This window comes from Rhodnius prolixus, unplaced genomic scaffold (genome assembly GCF_049639745.1).
Source record: "Rhodnius prolixus isolate KJV_2025 unplaced genomic scaffold, Rpr scaffold_13, whole genome shotgun sequence".
Classification (NCBI taxonomy): Eukaryota; Metazoa; Arthropoda; class Insecta; order Hemiptera; family Reduviidae; genus Rhodnius; species Rhodnius prolixus.
In genome coordinates, this window is record NW_027411583.1 from 123,794 (window position 1) to 142,815 (window position 19,022).

Consider the following 19,022-nt stretch of genomic DNA (forward strand, 5'->3'; position numbering starts at 1 on the left):
ATCGAATAACACATAATTTTTGTATTCATAAGGGCACGGATAACTTAGTAACGATTAAAAATATAATTCTTTCGACTAAAATAAGATAAAAGATAACGGACAAAAATGTATTCGTTATTCGAATCCTTTAAATAACGTCCATTCCTGTTGCCTGAGTTTGCCTCTTAGTCTTCTACAATAGCGGTGATTCAAGATAACTTCCTTGTTTACTATCTAAAATGAACTAATCTTTCTCTTTATTTCCACTTTGTAGATTATAGCGCTGTTTATTTTCTTAATGGTTCCTTTGTATTTTTTCCAAACTTAATCTAATTTATATTAATAAAATCTAATCCTAATCTTTATCTTATTTTAATTAACTATTAATCATAGAATTATTTTACTTACATTAAGTTCCTCTTCACCTAAATTTCCTTCATTTAGGGTTTTACTGGACGAAACAAAACAAAAATTTATATATTGTAAACATTGTTATGTTGATAATAGTTGCTCTAAATTTATAAAATAATTAATTTAACCTATTATGTGTTAAAAAAGAGGCTTTTCTTTCGTTTTTTAAATCACGCTTTTAACAAAGTGAAATTTAAGAAAACTTTGATTATAGAAAGAGCTGATATCTGAAAATGGATATGGTTATGAACTGCACAGAATTGAAACTGAAGACGGATTTTTACTGAAAACACACAGAATTCTTACTAAAACTCCCAACGGACCACCAATTCTCTTACAACACGGATTTTTGGCAACATCAGAAACAATGATGTTGATGGATAAAAATTCTTTAGGTATGGTGTGAAATGTTTATTTAATTTTTGAAAAATTTTGTTTGATACGGTGGGAAGTAATACCTACACAAATCATCAAATAAATAGCAGAATTCTCGCTGGTCGCGTAGTCTTTTACACTTATTCTTTTCCAAGTCATCATTTTGCCATTTTCTTTTTTTTAAAGCAGAAGCTCGTTATAGTTACATATTTTTCAATATCGTTTTCTTAATACACCATTCACGTACACAATTTTAATATTTTCTGCAAAGTCTAGAGCGATTTTCTATTTTGGGCTGTGACCCAGTATTCTTCCAAGTTTTTAATGGGTCACGAAGGCTTCAAAGAAATATAACTTTCTTTTGATTAATTATTTTTGCTAATATAATATTAGTTTAAATTTATATTATAAAATAAATAATTAGGTCGAGGTTGGAATTCAAAGAAAAATATTGGGTGCGCGGCAAAAAGTTAAAAAATGCTGCTGTATTTTCAAAATTCTAACACATCATACCACTTTTTTTTTCTTCGAAAGGAGGCTCAGAACTGTCTGGCCTTGCTTGGTCATGTGTTCTCTCATTTTCTTTCATTTGCCCGGAAAATTTGTTAAGTATTCCAACGTTTAAATAACGAAAAATTTGTATCCGTTATCTATTATCCGTATATTAATCGAGTAACAAATAATTTTTGTGAATACCTAAAGTAAATGTAAACTAAAAGATAAGGTTTATTGGCAAACTTTTTGAACTCAAGGATGCACTTTTCATGTTTAAAGCAATGCAGTTAGCAGACGCAGGCTTTGATGTATGGTTGAACGACCAGAGAGGAAATTGGTACTCACGGGAACATGTGAAATATAAGCCAAATCACTACAAGTTTTGGGATTTCAGGTAGATAAATTTAGTTTAATTCTAATACAAGTTAATTTTTCTGTTTCCACTAAAACTTTCTCTCTGCTTAAATCTACTTTGTTTAAAAAATTTACTCAAATTTTGTTTTAGTGAATGAGCGGTACGGAGGTAGAGGGTTTGGTAAGCTTGGTTTAATATTTCTAACATTTGTCAATCTATTATTCCTACAAACGAACATCTATTAGTTTGACCATTTTCAGCTTCAACTAAATCTATCTTATTTTCCTTTCAATGTGTAATTTTCTACTTTTTACCTTGCCTATTTGAGTCTGCAATGTCAATTTTTGGAAACTGGTAAGTGGAAAAATCTGTGGATTCCAAATATTTGCTCGGAGTCCATCCATTCTGCTACGAATGAATCTAGTGTGGGAACTCTTTTATCTTACTCAGCTTTTATCACTTTAGACCTTTGATGCCTAATTAGAGTACTTTTGTACAAGTCCTGTCTAACACCCGTGAACAATAAAATAGTTCTAAAACCTCTATTTCAAAGAATACGTACTTCTTCAATGTAGAGAACCAATTATTGAATCCAAAACAAAATAGTGCAAGTTTTTTGAATCTTCAGTAGTTTTCATTTCTTTCTCACTTTTCTTCAGTTCTTCTTAATACTTCCTTAAAAAAGTAAATATTCATACCACCCTTTATCTCACCTGTTCTTTCTAAGATGCTTTTAGTTGACTAAAACTCTATTTTTTTCAAATGGGAACTTTAATAATTTCGAAACTAATTTTTACTTCCTCTTATGTCTCTACGAGTAAGTATTGCATTTGCTCGAAAGAGTAGTTTTTAATTGAGTGTGTGATATTGATAAGAAAAGCTTAAAACTGAAAATCGCAATAAGTTGGTGTTTGATTTTTCCAACTTGAGGACGCGACTAATACCTAATTACGTAATATCAATAAATCAGAAGGACTATTTTTCCGAGCCAGTTATTTTGGGTTTATTGTAATTATCTCGAAAACAACGATTTTGGGTTTTCATACACTTTTTACACGAAAATTTAGTGAGTGGAAATCACGAAAAACTTCATTTGAAAAATTAAATTGTAAATATTATCTCAAGATAGGGGCCTTTTTTGTCTTAAATACAACCATTTGGGCACCCATCTTGAAATAATAATTCAAAATATAGTAATTTTACTGATGAATAGTATTAGATATTTTAAGTAATTATATTGTAGTACTTTACCCACATTTTTCAACAGTATCTTCCAATTTAGACTACAAGGAAGATATGGGAATTCCACGATTAGGTTGGTGCACGGTAATCCTGTGCTGAAGTCTCTTCACCTGGCTGATCTAAGGTTTTCCCTTTCTAGCATCCTCTCTAGCTCACTTTTTGGTTATGGTTAATGTCTGTAACTAGAGAACATTGTCGGGAGCAAGCAATGCACAATGAAATCCTTCGGGTACCAATGACAACAAATGTAATTATTACAGTGTTCCCAATTGTTTGAAAATACCACTAATTTATTTCCTTTTTCAGCTTTGATTATTTTAACATCATTGAGAATCCGAGAAACTAAAACGTTGACTCAATGCCCCTTATACTTCTACAATCTATTACAGTATTTTGTAAATTAAGAGGTTTAAACAAAATTGTCTGCTAAATAAAAGATCTTCTTAGGCTCCCTAAGATCTCTTTTCATAATTATATAAAAAAAAAATAAAACTGCCTAATGATCTGGATTTTTTTTTATTCTTATTGGTCGAGAACACAAGTTTTTACAACTATTATTTGTTTATTAGCTTCCATGAATCCGGTTATTACGACCTGCCAGCTGTTATTGACAGAATAATCTATGTTACTAACTACTCCCAGATTTTCTACTTAGGACATTCACTGGGAACTACAGTGTATTTAGTAATGGCATCTCTGAGACCTGAGTACAATCAGAAAATAAAAACTGCTGTATTGTTATCACCTGTAGCCACCGTGCCATCCTTCAAAGAGATGACTTCACCAATTTTAAGGATAGTGCTCGTCAATGCTGATGGAATTTATGTTAGTATAAAAAATTTCTTTTGTCAACTTTCTCTACGTTACACATGGTTTTACGAGTACAATGGGGGGATGAAAGTTGCAGAGTACATAATTCGAAAATTGTCGCTTTAAAAGAACAGATTTCAGAGATTGAATCCAGTATCAAAAGGAGTATCTCCAGCAATATTCATTTCGAATTATAAGCTAAAAATTTGTTTTCTGTTATTTTAACTTACTACTTCAAATTGGCGCAATTCTAGAGAGGTATAGTCTACTTACTAATTGGTCATCCGCCTTTCTACTGTCTTGTGCAACCACTCTCCAATTAAAGCAAACTACACTTATCTATATATCTTAGCCTCGGTCTATTCGGTAGATCTGATTTTTTTAAAACCTTTCTAGTGGTCTCAGGTAGGCAAATGACCTGTCCAGCTCATCCTTCTTAGTGCAAGATCACGTTTGCATCACCGAACTAATTCAAAGAACTTCTTATTCTTATTTTTAGCCTTCTTCTCTTGTTGGATCGAAGATTCTTAAAAGGATTTTCAAATAAAAAATGAGCCAATCTTCAATCAAAAACGGGATAAACGATTGTCTAGTCCAGAATAGCCTTAAAGGATACTGCTTCTCACATATTTTGCCTATACAAAATCATATGAGTTGCCAATTATTATACGATTTGCTAAAATGCAGTACAGGACCAAAATTTTTTCTGATACCTGCTTTGCTTTCGAGTATTATGTAAATTTATAGTATTATAGTAAATTTTGTTTTCTTTAATGTTAAGCTTTTTATGTATATATGTATAAGTTAAAGTACTTCAGACAATATGAACGGCCTGGTATAGAAACGTTTGAAAAGGGAAAAACATAAAACTCGATTAAAGATAAATATTACAGATTTTACTAGGTGTAAAAATTTTTTCAAATTTGATTCACACGATTAGACTTCTTACATGTACTTGATATCTAGTATCTCTTATACGTGTTGCATCACTTATTTCTTGTTAACTTATTTCGTTTCAGAAACTTACTAACAGAGGTGGATTGTATGAATTAATGCCGAGAGTAACAAATTTTCTCGCTGCGGTAAAGAAAGTATGTGGACCTTCCAATGTCCAAGACTATTGCTTGGATTTTGTAGGATTGACGGTTGGAGAACATCGCACAAATTTAAATACGGTATTCACATATTACTTTTATCCTTACAAATATATTTGTAAGCTTTCTTTTATTGGAAGAATATATTTCCATTATCTAATATTTACACAAGTTAAAGTTTGTTTATTAAACATTGCAAAATTTTTCTTACAGGACGGAATTGTTTATTTGGCCTTAATTTAATTAGATTTGGAAATATATTTTACCAAAATAGAAATCTGAGAGAAAGGGAAACCTAACGCTGTAGAACTCTCATATTTTCCTAAAACATGTTATTATTAACTTATTATATATGTTATTACAACTTTTTGAAACTACATATAACTGTGGAAAAGAAGGCTAAAAAAAAAAAAAAAAAAACTTATCACTGGTTAACTAACTTTCTGAGTTCTAGGTTTTCCTCAACTAATTGGCTTAAACTTATTTTATTGTTTCACGCATAAGGTTTTGTCCACTTTTTATTCCACAATTCAAAATTATTTGTTTACTTACTTGATGAAACGGCTCTTAGAAACTTAGGTCACTATTATCCATAATTTAAACCCATCTGTGAGCCTACAATTTGAAGCCTTTCTGATACCATTAGCTATCTCAAATGTTTCTTTTTTTTAAGACTCGTTTAGGAGATCAGGCTTGCTATCTGGGTGCTGGATCATCTATTAAAACAGCTCATCATCTTTCTCAAATATATAAAAAAGGTAATTTTTTTAACCATGTTTTTCATATTTGAAAATCTTAAAAATAAAACCGTAGAAAGAATAAGCTGAGATAGATAGGACAAATGATCTTGATGGATATAAGAAATGTGAGGAAGCTATATAACAGGGACAGCAAGAAAGAGGATGACCGAGCGCAATAGGAAGGAGCTTGTACAGAAGTACTTCAGATGATATGAATGGCCTGGTATAGAAACGATTGAAATGGGAGACCAAAAAATAAATACATAAAATAAGCCTGTGAAAAAGGTTTTCGACTAAGCTGGACATTTAAGACATTAAATAAATATCATAAGGATATTAAAATTAAGTATTAGAGACTTGCAGTAATTTATGTGAATTAAGAATACATTTATAAAATAAAGGAGACTAAAGGTGTCTAGGCTTGTTTTTTATATCGCAGATATAACTAATTAGGCTGATGAATTCCTGGCGGATTTTCCACAACTTGCTCATCTTTTCTTCTAAAAACTTTTCTTCTAAACTAATAACATGTGATTGTTATAATGTAATGTACATAATTTTGTACATTTATTCTAGGATTTCGCCAATATGATTACGGACCGGAAGAAAATATGCGGAGATACAACAATGTAACACCACCATCATATCCACTTCATAAAGCCACAGCACCAATTGCTCTTTTTTGGGGTGATAATGACATTATTATTAATAACAGGGTGAGTATTTTATTTAAAGAATTTCTTACTGCTATGTGACTACAAGCCTTTCAAAAGAGTTATACATGTATATCCTGCGTGCATATTATGTATGATGAGCATTATAATGAGATTAAAAATTACGGATATTATCTCAAACATCTGATCGTTAAATTCTCATTAAAGCAGAAACATTAATTATTATTTAAAACACAAGAAAATAAATCTTTCTACAAACCTAAGAACTAATACTTTGTCTGTTTTTCAGTCAATATATGATCTAGCAAATATGCTGCCGAATGTAATAGAAAACTACATGGTAGAGGATCCAAAATTTAATCACATAGACTTCATGATTGGTTTAAATAGTCCAATTATGTCAAACAATCATATTATTAATCTTTTAAAAAGTGTACGATGATAATTTTGTATTTAAAATAAATCTGTAAAATTTAATCTAGTCAGATAATTGTAATTACTTTTATAACTGTTATATATTATTTGCTTAACTTCTGCGCTCATGATGTATTATGTCGAACATAAGTCTCTTCATACGATTGATCTAGAGTGAATGTTTCTTTTAAAATAATAATTTAATATTACTTAATTTTTTTTTTTTTTAATTAGAACGCGCCAATGTCTGGGGACATTGGCACCTAGATCCTTGTTTAGCCTAGGCGAAGAAATCTCTAAAGGGTAGGCAGGTAGTCTCAAATCTTCTCGTTCGAGTACAGTGCACAAACCATTGAGTTAATTTTTTCCCCTTAATTAATTTTTATAGTTGAATAAGGAATAAATTATTAGCCTAATGATTATTGTTTGGTTTAGTGTGAACTTCTTACTTAGTAAAAATAATTTTTAATCTAGATATAATAGTAGAAAACAAATTATTATTTATGTATAAAACAAGTTTTCAATAAATACCCAATAAGAAATATTTTGATTAAAACAATATAAATTACTTTAAAATTATGTTTTACATCAAGATGACTAAAATGCACAACCTTTTGTTTTCCACATCAGAAACTGCACTCTGTTATACAAAAACTGAATTTGATACAAAATAGTAGAAAGCCTCTAACCTATAGTAATATTTTAACTTTCTATCGCAATTCACTGATATGAAAGTTTTCAGGGAATAACTGAAATCTTAATTTAAATAGTTTTAAAAAATGAAATGATGCAATTCATGCAATTACTTTGCAAAACCCCTAACTTAACTATGGCTTGATTTTACTTTTCAATTAATAAAAACATTTTAAATTATCTGCACTTTACATTATCTAATGCATAAATTTGAATTTAGCCTTACCAACTTATTTCCTCACATGACTCGATTTTCTTTATCCTGAGCTGGAACTTTAGCAGTCTTTCCGGAAGTAAACTAGGACATTCAAAAATTTTATATTAAATTGAAAAAATGAAAGATGTATGTGTAAATAACAAAGAAAAAAATGCATGTAAACTCCTTATATGTACCGCTACATTTGTTCAATCTAGATGACTCACAAAAATATTTAAATTCCTCTTTTTGGTTCATTATGGTTAGCTAAGCTAATCGAGAACCCTGTACTGCAGGGAATAAATATTTCATCGGAATTTTATAATTATGGCTGCAGAAAAAACCAAGGCATTCCTTTGGGTCAATATTTTACCAAAAAAGAAAAATGGAGGGTTATAACAACACGTAATATAATGTAAGACCTAAAACAATACATTCGGGAATATAGTTTCTATGACAAAATAATAATATAAAGCTTAATAATATCTTCACCCATTACACAGGAACTTCTTTTTATGAATTTAATTAAGGTAATTAACAGGGCTGCCTTGAGGATGGACTAAAAGTGAAATTGGCCCCAGCATGTACATTAAGATGTCAAGAGATTATTTTAAAACTTATGGAGGTATAATCTTCATTCACAACCAAAGTCGAAAACTGTTAAGCAATTAAGCTAAGCTAGATATGAATAAGGTTTGAAGATGGATGCTATGTAAAATATGTATAATTAATTCACTAAAATGATTCCTAAAATTATATTCAGTCGAGAGGGGTACATTAATGGTTTGTTCTATTCCTTTTCAAAAACTTTTATAAAAACATGACTATCCAACAAAAAACAGTTGGGTACAAGTAAATCAAGACAGGGAAAAATTTAATTTTTTATGAGATTTAGGTCTTTTCATTGAACAACTTATTTGTACTTGTATTTTTTTTTTGTTATTCCCTCTTTGGAGTGTTTTCAATTCTAGTTATAAAAATGCAAGAAATTACACTGTAATTTAATTACTTCTTATTAAAAGAGATAAGCAAAAAGAAATTCTGAGAACACATTTCTTCCCATTTTGTGGGTGTAAGAGAAATTAAAATGGATTAATGAACTTTAATTTAAGACAGTTAAAAGAAATTTAACTTTATGAAAAGTAAAAAAACCTAAATTGCGTTTTTCAGTACTTCCCTCTGAGAGAAGAAGGTGAAATTAAACTGGGAATGCGGCATGATTGCATTTCTTCGCTGAAAACACCACACTTAATAAAATCTGTTCACACTTTTAGGCAGTTTGTTGTTTACAAAAAAAGTAACAAGAAGAACAATTTCTGAAAATACAGTTTTTGCCCATTTTTGGCAACTTCTCGAACTCTATATAATCTGTATTGTTTTAAAAAATTACAGTTATAAACGAGAATATGCACGTTAATTTAAAGAAAATTTAGAAGTTTTATAGGAATAGAGGAAAACTATGTCTAAGTTGAGTGTTTAAATTATTTTATAATAAAACAGAAAGTTACCTTCTTAGCTGTGGTATTAGGGGTGCCATTTTTATTAAGGGGTGTCGCTGCTATAGCTTTGAGAGCTGTCCTTTTAAAATTCTTATAATCTTGGTCTCTTTTAGAACTATCTGGTGCTGACTGAGGTCTAGCTGGGTCCTTATTTGAAACATCTGACCTATTTATCTGAAATATGCATATAATTAATAAGTATTGAATCTTTCATTAATTTGTGAGAGGGTTATCGACATTGAAAGTATTAAATTAAAATTCAGCATGAGGTCAGCAGTTAAAAAGCTATCAATGAGAGAGGAATCATATAAAGAGCCTGTGATCTGTCTGTAATTAATTATCAATATTTAAAAAAATAAATTAATCCGCTATTTTTTTCATGGAGACTTTACTTCTTATTAATTAGGTGACGGGTGGCGAGCATTACTATTAACAATATCCAAATAAATTAAAAGTAGCTAACTTTGTTCCTGGGTAGTAAGATTTGCTTCGCTATCTTAGCCTTTCCTCCATAAGCCTTAGTGTTTGGCTTTCATTTAAATCAATTCTCCATAAACCTCTTAAACTGTCTACATCTATTTCTTTTGTCTGCCACCGGGATTCATTCGGTACTTGCCTATGACCGACCATCTACCGTTACTTATTCTCACAGCCTGCTTTTTTTCTACTTCAACTACTTGAAAAGCACTGTATTACGCGAAACTCGTTGTTTTTTCATTTCTTATCCTTCTGTTCTTTTAATGCCAAATATGCTCCGCTCAATCGCTCTCTTCCATAAGTCAACCTTAGCTTCTTGTGCTTTTGTAAAGGATCATGTATGGCTGCCGTAGGCCATGACAGGCAATATGCAGAATTTAAAACCTCGTTCTCCCATTAATTATTGCTTTTCATTACACTCCTTAAAGAACAGTACACCTTAAAGAACAGAACTCCTTAAAGTACAGTTTCAGACCAAAGATTCTTCATTTCAGCTCAATGAGCGAACGATTGCCGAAAAGAAAACGTCTGACCGAGGTATTATCAATATATCAAATGAACAAATCTTTCGAAAAATAAATTAAGGTTTTTTTCCGGCACTCTTACACAAGGTATAGGTAGGTAAGGTTTGTTCCAGTAATTTCCTGGTAAAGCAGTAAATAACCAATAACTAAACATTAAGTTGAACTTGGTGATATTTAAGTAAAAAGGGTGGGCTGGAACACTTTCTTTTTTTTAATAACGGTGCACCAAAATCTGAGGTCGTCTGAGTCAAATATCTGGTTTCTAAACAGTTCTCCCGATACGAACAAAAATATCATCACAAGATTATTAAGAAGAAAAAAATATAAGTGCAATTAACTGCACATTGAGAGCACGTTGCATAACCACTAAATCAATCCTTTTCATAAATGAAACTTCGGTTTTTGTTTTATTTTTTCGCGATAATACACTCCATGAGTGTTTATAATGTAATTTGGATAAAGATAAGTGGACATAACTCACTTTAGATGGTCTTGGCGATTTTTTAGCTTTAATAGGAGTACCAGAAGGTATTACTCCACTCACTCTGGACCCTTCGACAAGACTTACAGAGCTGGATCTTCTTACAGCTTTTCTTCCAGTAGGACTCATCTTGTTATTTTCTCTGCCTCTTAACCTGAAAAGTAACATATTTCCATACCTTGTAATTTAAAAGTGCTTTCTTTCATACTCCATCCATTAAACTACTTTTACTTTCTTTTATACTTGATAAGAAGTACTTTTACAATCGTTTAGATTTTGGATCCTAAGCGTTTACCGTTACTAAACAAATTTTTTAAGGCCCCAGAGCGATATAAAAGAAAGTATGCAATCATACCTAATGTTTGAAGTCCAAAAAGTGGTTTTCCAGAAATGGGAGCTTGTAAGGTTTATAAAAAATTTAAAAAAATCACATGATGATGAATTATAGAAAAATATTTCATTCTGAATAATATAACTTGAGGTTTCGTAAATATATTATAAAGATTGGCTTCCTGAACTTATTGAATATTACTTCTTCAATTATGAAACAAAGGAAATGATGAAACGCTGCTAAAGCTAAATAATTCAATCGCACAAGTAAGAGTAAATTAAAAACGAACTAATTAATGTTGGTTAACCTTGCTTTTGTTGTACTGCTCACAGGTGACTGCGAGGTGGGAGTAGAAGCAGCAACCGGCTTTATTTCAGTTTCAACATTTTCAATCTGGAAATGTGAGAATTACTCGATTATTATTTTATCTAGGATTTAGTTTGCATTTGTACAAGGCATCCATTGACAATAGATCGATGGAATGGCCCCAAGCTAAAAGGGTTAGCAGCATTTATGAGAAAACCAACTAAGCAGTTCTGCAACGAAAAACTGTAAGGCAGTAAAGTGAATTCTGCAAGTTCAGATCCTTACAAAGTTGATCTTCCTAGCAGTTTAAAATGGGGGCAATCGTGATTTCTGACGATTGAGGCAGACTAATGGAAGCAATGTTTAGTGCCACACGAATTAGACTTATTCGCTCACATAGAGCTGCTTGCACATATAACGTCTTTTTTTTTACTTTTCTATATGATAGATAATAGTTCTTTATGCTTCTTCTCTTTAAAGTATAAAATATTTTGGATCCTTTTCTATTAAAGCAAAAAATCACTAAATCCAGTATGATGCTTTAACTTAAGCCTCTGCTAATTATGTCACTCAACTTTCAGTTAACTAATTAAGTTTTTTTAAAAACTTTTTAAAAGGATATAGATCTTTAAATTTATCCCTTTTACTGAATCAACTAAACTTTTTTTTAATTTTAATAAATTGTAATTGCGGCACTTATTCTCCAGAGTTTAAAATATTTTGGCTCCTTACCCTTGGGAAGCAAAATATAACCAATCAATATGCATTAACTTAAGTTTCTACTTTCTTAATTTAACTCAACTTTAAAATACGTAATTATGGTCCATTTAACTTTTTACATTATTTTCTTAGCTGGTCATTATTTAGAATAAATATTTAAAATAAAATGAAGATCATGTTAAAAAAAAAAGTACCTTAATACCGTCACATCTGAGCTGCATCTTTTTCTTAAACGGTGAACATAACTTTTCAGAAACTGCAATCAAAATTTATTGTCACAGAATATATATATGTTACGGTAAAAGTGGATATTGCGGCAAATGTACACATTTTCCGCTAAATGTGCACATTTTCCTCCTCGTTTGGGTAATGTGCATTGAACTAACATTTACAATTTCAAAGAAGGGAAATGTACATTGAATTCACAATGACCATGTCGTTTTGGTAAATGTGAGCATACAAAAGTTTATATCATACGAAGATGTTCCTCAAGATGTTGAGAAATCGGTAAGAGAAATTATAGGAAAGTAGTCCCTTACTGGTGGACAAGGTTTTAAAAGATGCATCTGTAAAGGAACATGTTCCTCAAAAAAATGCAGTTGTAAAAATGCTGGAATATTATGTAATTCCAAGTGTCACAATAGCAATTCTTGCTCAAATAAATAAAACTTTTTTCATTATGAAATTTCTTATGTCCCTTTATAGTTTTATAAAATTTAATTGTTATTGTCATGAGAAGTAGGCAGCAAGCCATACTTCAGGAACTTACAATAAAATGTTCTTGTTTTACATTCTTTAATTAATGTTTTGCTCTTCACTTCTTTCTTCATCTCTACTTTCTTAAGGGGAATTTTCAAAAAACTTATAAACTTTTACCCCTGGCAAATATTTAACAAAATTTTGTGAAAATTTTGTTATACTCCCGATAAATATTTGCACAGTTATAATAAAGAAAAGTATGTTATTATTATTATTTGTTTGCTTCCCATCGTATTGGTCCTGGAAAACTAGGACGAAAATTGTATTTATGAATATTGGGATCATAACCTACGACATATTATATAATATGCAAAGAAAAGTATGTTTTGTTTGTCATTTACATTTTTTAATTAAAATAATTTTCGTTATTAAAGCCTTTTGTATTATGTTTATTTAAATAAATATTTTTTTACTGCAACAACATTTTTAATTTATTTGTATTCCAACTTTTCTTAAAACATGAAGGTAAGAGTATACATTTACCAAAACGTGAAGGCAAGAGTACACATTTGCTGGGAAATGTACATATACATTATATTCAGTTCATATATACCTAACTTTTTAGGAAATGTACACATTTTACGGTAAAAGTGTACATTTCCCAAGAGTGTACATTTACCGTAACATATACATTAATACTTATTTTTTACGCTGATATATGATCTTATTTTACTTAATTTTTTTAAAATATATCAACATCTGAGTTCATTGGCGCATCTAATCTTTCTTATTAAACTAATAAAGAAAACCTTCTCAAGAATTAAAGTAAATTACGATCATATGTGAACTGCCATAGTACCTTCTCATAAGGAAATTGTATAACATTGTTTTATTGCTAATCCAGGCTACGAAATTTAAATAAAATATTTTCAATGACTATTTTCCTAATAACTTTGGAAAACATCCAGTTATTTTCCTTTTACCAATTGTCTTTTCCTAATCGTAAACAAGCGGGGAAAATATTGGTCAATAGAACAGTTTTTTCTAGGACTAAAAGAGCATTCAACATTTCTGCATTTTATCAGTTATAAATGCAGTTATCTGCCATAAATAGAGAAGGTAGAAGATTTTAAACCTCCGTTACCTTTCATCGGGAAACAGATTGGATGCTGAATATGACATTACGATGCAGATTCCAACAATTATTCCCGGTGTAAAAATGCTATAATAAACAAGCACTGACTAGTCATCAAAAGAATTTTCTTTTTATTAATTTGTTATTATTTAAAATATTGTTCCTTTTATTAATTAGTCATAAAATGTATTCTAGAAAATAAATTTAATACAATAAAACCTGAATCGCTAACTCACTATTCACTGTCTTATTGAAGTGTTTGTATTAAGATTAAATAAAGATACTAGAATAATTTGGCGAGTTTGAATAGAAAAAGGTTTGATAAACTAGTTTATCTGCTACTTAAACATGAGGTTCCTTAAATCATGAGCTCGAAGAGTTCCTTAAAGAGTAAAAGGTAGAAGACACCTGCATTAGTCAAGAAGGGAAAAATCTGCCTCCCCAGATTGAGAAGAATCTCGTCATGTATGTCTGGAATGGCTATTTTATTCATGCATGCACTATTAGATGAGATGACCCCATTACCGTCGATTTAGGTGCTTATGTTAAATTGCTTCTTCCATACAGTGGAGTCGTTCGCTTTACAGTGCAGTGCTAGTTTTTTATTTTTATGCAGCATTTCACAATGAATAATGTTTTTCATGTCCCACCAGACACATCTCCTGAGGACGAAAGTCTTATCGTCACGTTGTTTTTCTGTTTCAGCTCTCAGCTTTTCTGTTTCAACATTCCTTACTATGCAGGAAATTGTCATAGTAGCTCCACTTTTTCATCTGCTATAATAATTAAGCGAAAAAGACTTTTTCTTGGCGAGATTTTCCGGAAAATTCACTGAATCCTGTACTTGGCGAGAGGGTGCGGCCCAATATCTTTAGTCGTCCTTTGAACCTTCGCCTTAAGATGCAACTGTCGTCCACTGTGCTCTCCATATTGTGTTCAAATCACGAGTAGTTTGAAGATTGTATCAGTTGTCAAGGAGAGCGTCAAAAAAAGTAAACGCTTGTATCAGTTCAGTAACATTTTCGCAAGTAACTACAAGACGAATCGATTGTTGAAAAACAGAATTTATTGTTATACTGTAGTCTAAGCTTAGAAAGAAACCAAATATAAATATTCCCTATGTAAGTACATAAAATATAAAGTAAGGCCTATTTTTTCCAACTACCAATTAGGTATCGTGGTCGGAGGCGACTATCAAACAGACTTTACTATAATGTTCTCATAATAACCATAAATAAAATCCAAGGCCTAGTGTCGAACCCAGTACATGTTTGCTTTGTGGGCCTCGCTTCTAATCGCTCGGCTATCGAGACGCCTAAATATTCCCTAAGGAAATTAATTGTAAGGGACGAAAATTACTCACTACATTTGGTCATTTCCTGAACTGGTACAACTGCTTTCATAGGACCTTTTTTTAGGACTTCATGACCCGCTTTTTTCTTGGGGCGAAGTGATTGATTCCTTACGTTATCGATAACAAGGTGGGCAACTGAAAATGAAAAAAAAAAAAATCTTTTAGTGATTATGGATATTAAGTACATATTTACAATCATTTTAAAACTCTGATGTGAAACCCACACCATTATTTCTAAGTACTGTTCTCGTCTACCATTTTTTGCCGAATTTGGCAAACTCGAAATTTTAGCAACATATTTAATTTGTAATAAACAATAAATAAGAGTAAAACCGCTGAATAAACACAAATGGCTCTTAAGAGGTCAGACAAAGTTCTCGGTTATTGTATATCAGCTAAACGTAGATAATTACACAAGCATCCAGTTCACCAAGTTTAAAGAGATTAGCTTATTACCTATTTGTTTATCTTTCTTCAAATCCACATCCTTCTTGGCATCAGAAATGGTTTGCTCTGGATCTTTTATTAGAGAAGAAGAAGCTGCAATTTTTTCATATTCTATTATTTTGCTGTGAGGTCTAATTCAATATTTATCAAAGAATTGTCAAATATTTAATCTTTTTTCATACCTATGTCGTTATTAACGTCAGAAATAGGGTGTTCTGAATCCTCTTTTATAGAAGAAGCATCAGCCACTTTATCCGGCGTAAAACATTCAACTACTTGTATGCTTTCTTCTCCTCTAGTTTCCTAAGAAGTATTTTATTTATGTAAATATTTCTTAAATACACAAAATAAATAATAAAATGTTTTAAACCAATTAAAGATATAGATAAAACTAAAAATAATTAATAATTTTTATTAACTCACATGATTACAATCAGTACTGAGTCTTCTTTTCAGATATTTATGTACAACTTTTTCTTCTAAGGCCGGTTTATTAGAAATTCCACTAAAACTGTGTCTATATGTTTTCAATTTCGGCAAGCCGATACTGTCCTCTTCAGGTTCTGCGAAAAGTGTAGGACCCCAAGGAGGTGTTGAATTCAAAAGGTTTTCGTTACTATCATCATTGCCCTCTTCAAAGTGTTCTTCTGAACCTTGTAAAATGATATAATTATAACAATTAATTATTAATAATAATAAGTGATGGAAATGGTGTAATTGACCAAAATTTATGACTGAATGAATTTTCGGAATTACTAATTCATTCTCAGTGGTATATGAAGTTTGATGTTAAACCATCTTTCTTTTTTTTCTTTTTACAATAAATTCGGACTTTCATCCATCATCAGATTTTAGTTTTAAACTTAAAAATCAACAACTTCAAAAAATAGTGTGAGGACAAGTCTTACTTTCAATGTTCGAGTAGGGAATTAGAGAAAATTAAATGGAAACCGAAGCATTTTAGCAACATGCTGAGCTTCACTCTGATGTAGATGACAACCCGAAACTGGACAGCTGTAAAGAAACTATCTTTTCAGCGAACTATTAAAAAAAGTTAAAGAGTTTTTAGAAACAAAACTTCAACATTCCTTATTTATTGACAATTTTAAGTGCCGAGCTTTCAGGAATTCTAGGAGAGATTTTAATAATGGAAGAGGCTCAAGATTTTTGGAGCTCTATGAAGATTACAATTTCAAAATTTTGATTGGCAAAATACCAGAAAGAAGGAACAAAAAATTGTAAGTGCAAATACTCTTGGTTAACAATAATTTCACTTGAAAGCAACTCTGTCATTGATGATTACCACAAATTATTGCAAACTTTTGGAACATTTTCCTTTAATACTGCAGTGTATTTGAACTTTTCTTGAGGCAGAAGTATTTTCTCTGATGTCTCAATTGTGTTGGCCTTAGTCTTGTGATATAGGTAATAGTTATAAAATTAAGATATACTGTGGGAGGGTGGTGCTTGTTTTTTGATATGAGATCAATTCAAGAATGTTTAATCTGGCTATTTCCCCCCTACAATTGATTTTATTTTTGAAATAATCAATTTTTAAAATACCCACTTCTCAAGACATTTTCCCACTAAAATTCTTTACCTATTTCTTCCTTAGTATTGAGTAGAGTTGTAGCAGAGAGATGTAACAGACAACCAGTATTCAACTAATTAAAATATGCACGTACTTGAAATACTTAGTGGCTGGTTTATCACGCCAGTCAACGTCTTAGCTTGACCTCTTAACTTCATTTTCGTCAATTCTAAGTCATCCCAATCAGATGAATCAGAATTTTGCTAAAACAATAAATGCATTTTAAAAGTACAGTACAATTTATATACTCAAATATATAATAGCAATACATAATTTTGAAAATAAAGGCTTAATACAAAGGTTAAAACATACTAGAACGCCACTGCTTGACCGATTTAAAGTTCTTGAATAGCAACTTCCTTCCAAGGGCAAGGAAGTATTTAAATGATTTCCAACAAAGCCAGCTGGCCGTACAACACCAGCAGAAAATGAACGTCGATAATTTGTTTGCACTGATTTGGTAGAATTACTTTCTGGGGATGTATGTAACACTTTCTTTATACAAGAAATTATACGTTCTGTCACAAATTCTTTTACATTGGTTTTAATCTTAATTAAATCAGACTCATCGTTCAGTTTCACTTTCGACTCTTCATTTTTCTCCTTAACACTTCCATCATCATTAACATCTGAATTACTCAGTCCACTTTCAACAAATTTCTGAGGGTCAGTGTTGGAGCTACTTATAGATGCTTTTAAAACTATATCAAATGGATCGCTTGGTTGTTGGTTCTTCGCCACGGCATTGGCAACAGCATCAAAAGGATTGTTTTGAGGTTCAATGGTTACTGGAATACTCGGACAAGGAATCAAAGGGCTTCTTGTACTGTAATTTGCGTTCCGTTTACTGCGGATCACCGGACTATCTAAAGTGATTAAGGAATCCATTTTTATCTGAAATAATCAAAATTTCTCATTAATCTCATTTGTACAATTTTTTTGAAAATCTGTACTGTACTTTTAAAATGCATTTATTGTCCATAGACAATAAATTTAAATGTGATTCCGCTACAGAAAACTACTGAAGGAACTTGAAACTAACAAAGGCATCTAGCAATAAACTATTATCACTTACACGTTAACTCTGCATTCAGCAGCAATTTCATGCAGCTTAGTCTCAACTCCCTTTAAACATTTCTACTTACTGATGAAATACTAGCCTAACTAAACGTAAAAAAGATAAAGTTAAAATTTACAAAAAAGTTTGATAAAGTGAAATTCGATCCTCAAATCAGAACCAAAGAGAAGCACAGGTCCAAAGTTCTGCTATGTTAAAAATCCTCTCACAAATAAACACTTATTACAATAGTTATTATTAAATGCACAGTTAGGTGTAAGTAATAAATAGAAGTATAGAAATTGAGTACTTTTTTCAACTAAAGAAACTCTAAACTCTAAAACCCTTTATTTGTTTAAATACACAGATAATTAATACATAATAAAAAGACTTACTTCGGAATTGCTGAGATTCTCGAATTTACTCTTACAACTTATTTCACAGTCCAGCCAAACTCATTTTAATTTTTAGAGAAAAAGTTCAATTCATCTCACTATTAATACGTTAAGGAAAATGAGTTATTTGTTTAGTATATTGTAATTAGCCTTCAGGTGGCCGGTATTCATGTAGAGTGTAGACTACCCAGAGAAGGACAACCAGTATTTCGTACTTTGTGATTTGTACTAGTGATGGGCTATTTGAGCGGACTCGTTCCATTGGAACGAGTCCGATGGTGGAACGAGTTGATTCAAATCCCTATTTTTAAAAAAAGTGATTCCGCCCCGCCCCAAAAAATTTAGGCAAATAAAAATGAAAATGAGGCAGCAGAAGGTTTGGAACGATTAAACATAAGAACAAATGTCACGCAATTTATTATATTATTATATCATTAAATGTTAGCTTTCCCAGTTAATAACAAAACTATATTTCTTTAACACACATTGAGTACTATCCCTAATTTCCAATTGCTCTGATAAATATAA

General features: G+C 31.0%; 2 protein-coding genes and 1 long non-coding RNA gene across 8 annotated transcripts in view; 1 reads left to right on the forward strand and 2 right to left on the reverse strand.

Moving 5' to 3' along the window:
- LOC141447816 (uncharacterized) overlaps positions 1–3,198 on the reverse strand; it is a 7,821-nt gene extending 4,623 nt beyond the window's left edge. The window contains exons 1-3 of the long non-coding RNA XR_012454594.1: positions 2,871–3,198; positions 2,178–2,290; positions 388–430 (exon numbers count right to left, since the gene is read on the reverse strand). This is a non-coding gene — a long non-coding RNA (uncharacterized lncRNA). The remainder of the gene's footprint in view (positions 1–387; positions 431–2,177; positions 2,291–2,870) is intronic.
- LOC141447812 (lipase 1-like) overlaps positions 1–6,653 on the forward strand; it is a 15,518-nt gene extending 8,865 nt beyond the window's left edge. For both annotated transcript variants that reach the window (XM_074115674.1, XM_074115673.1), the window contains 7 exons: positions 605–785; positions 1,540–1,654; positions 3,427–3,682; positions 4,687–4,842; positions 5,435–5,519; positions 6,078–6,217; positions 6,465–6,653. In XM_074115674.1, coding sequence (XP_073971775.1) covers positions 605–785; positions 1,540–1,654; positions 3,427–3,682; positions 4,687–4,842; positions 5,435–5,519; positions 6,078–6,217; positions 6,465–6,617 — 1,086 coding nt within the window. In that variant the 3' untranslated portion in view covers positions 6,618–6,653. The remainder of the gene's footprint in view (positions 1–604; positions 786–1,539; positions 1,655–3,426; positions 3,683–4,686; positions 4,843–5,434; positions 5,520–6,077; positions 6,218–6,464) is intronic.
- On the reverse strand, positions 3,988–18,741 carry LOC141447806 (uncharacterized). 5 transcript variants are annotated; one of them, XR_012454591.1, is made up of 14 exons: positions 18,495–18,741; positions 17,355–17,936; positions 17,137–17,245; positions 15,875–16,104; positions 15,634–15,754; positions 15,461–15,562; positions 15,014–15,139; positions 12,011–12,072; positions 11,098–11,183; positions 10,460–10,613; positions 8,987–9,151; positions 7,509–7,580; positions 5,314–5,477; positions 3,988–4,302 (listed from the first exon to the last, which is right to left on the reverse strand). XR_012454591.1 is itself a non-coding variant. In XM_074115653.1 (13 exons), the coding sequence occupies exons 2-12, from the start codon at positions 17,928–17,930 to the stop codon at positions 7,521–7,523; spliced, it is 1,791 nt and encodes a 596-aa protein (XP_073971754.1). In that variant the 5' UTR covers positions 17,931–17,936; positions 18,495–18,741; the 3' UTR covers positions 7,067–7,229; positions 7,509–7,520. The 5 variants fall into 5 exon arrangements, 4 of the variants coding, with proteins under 4 accessions (XP_073971754.1, XP_073971752.1, XP_073971755.1 ...); XM_074115653.1 differs by lacking the exons at positions 3,988–4,302; positions 5,314–5,477 and adding an exon at positions 7,067–7,229; XM_074115651.1 differs by lacking the exons at positions 3,988–4,302; positions 5,314–5,477 and having other exon boundaries at positions 7,067–7,580.
- Between the last annotated feature and the right edge of the window lie 281 nt (positions 18,742–19,022).

Coding starts and splice junctions, on each gene's coding strand:
- LOC141447806 (XM_074115653.1), bottom strand. CDS start 17,930: ATGGATTCCTTAATCACTTTAGATAGTCCGGTGATCCGCAGTAAACGG. Junction 10,614..11,097: donor AGCAGTACAACAAAAGCAAG/GTTAACCAACAT, acceptor GTTACTTTTCAG/GTTAAGAGGCAGAGAAAATA. Junction 9,152..10,459: donor AATCGCCAAGACCATCTAAA/GTGAGTTATGTC, acceptor TGCATATTTCAG/ATAAATAGGTCAGATGTTTC.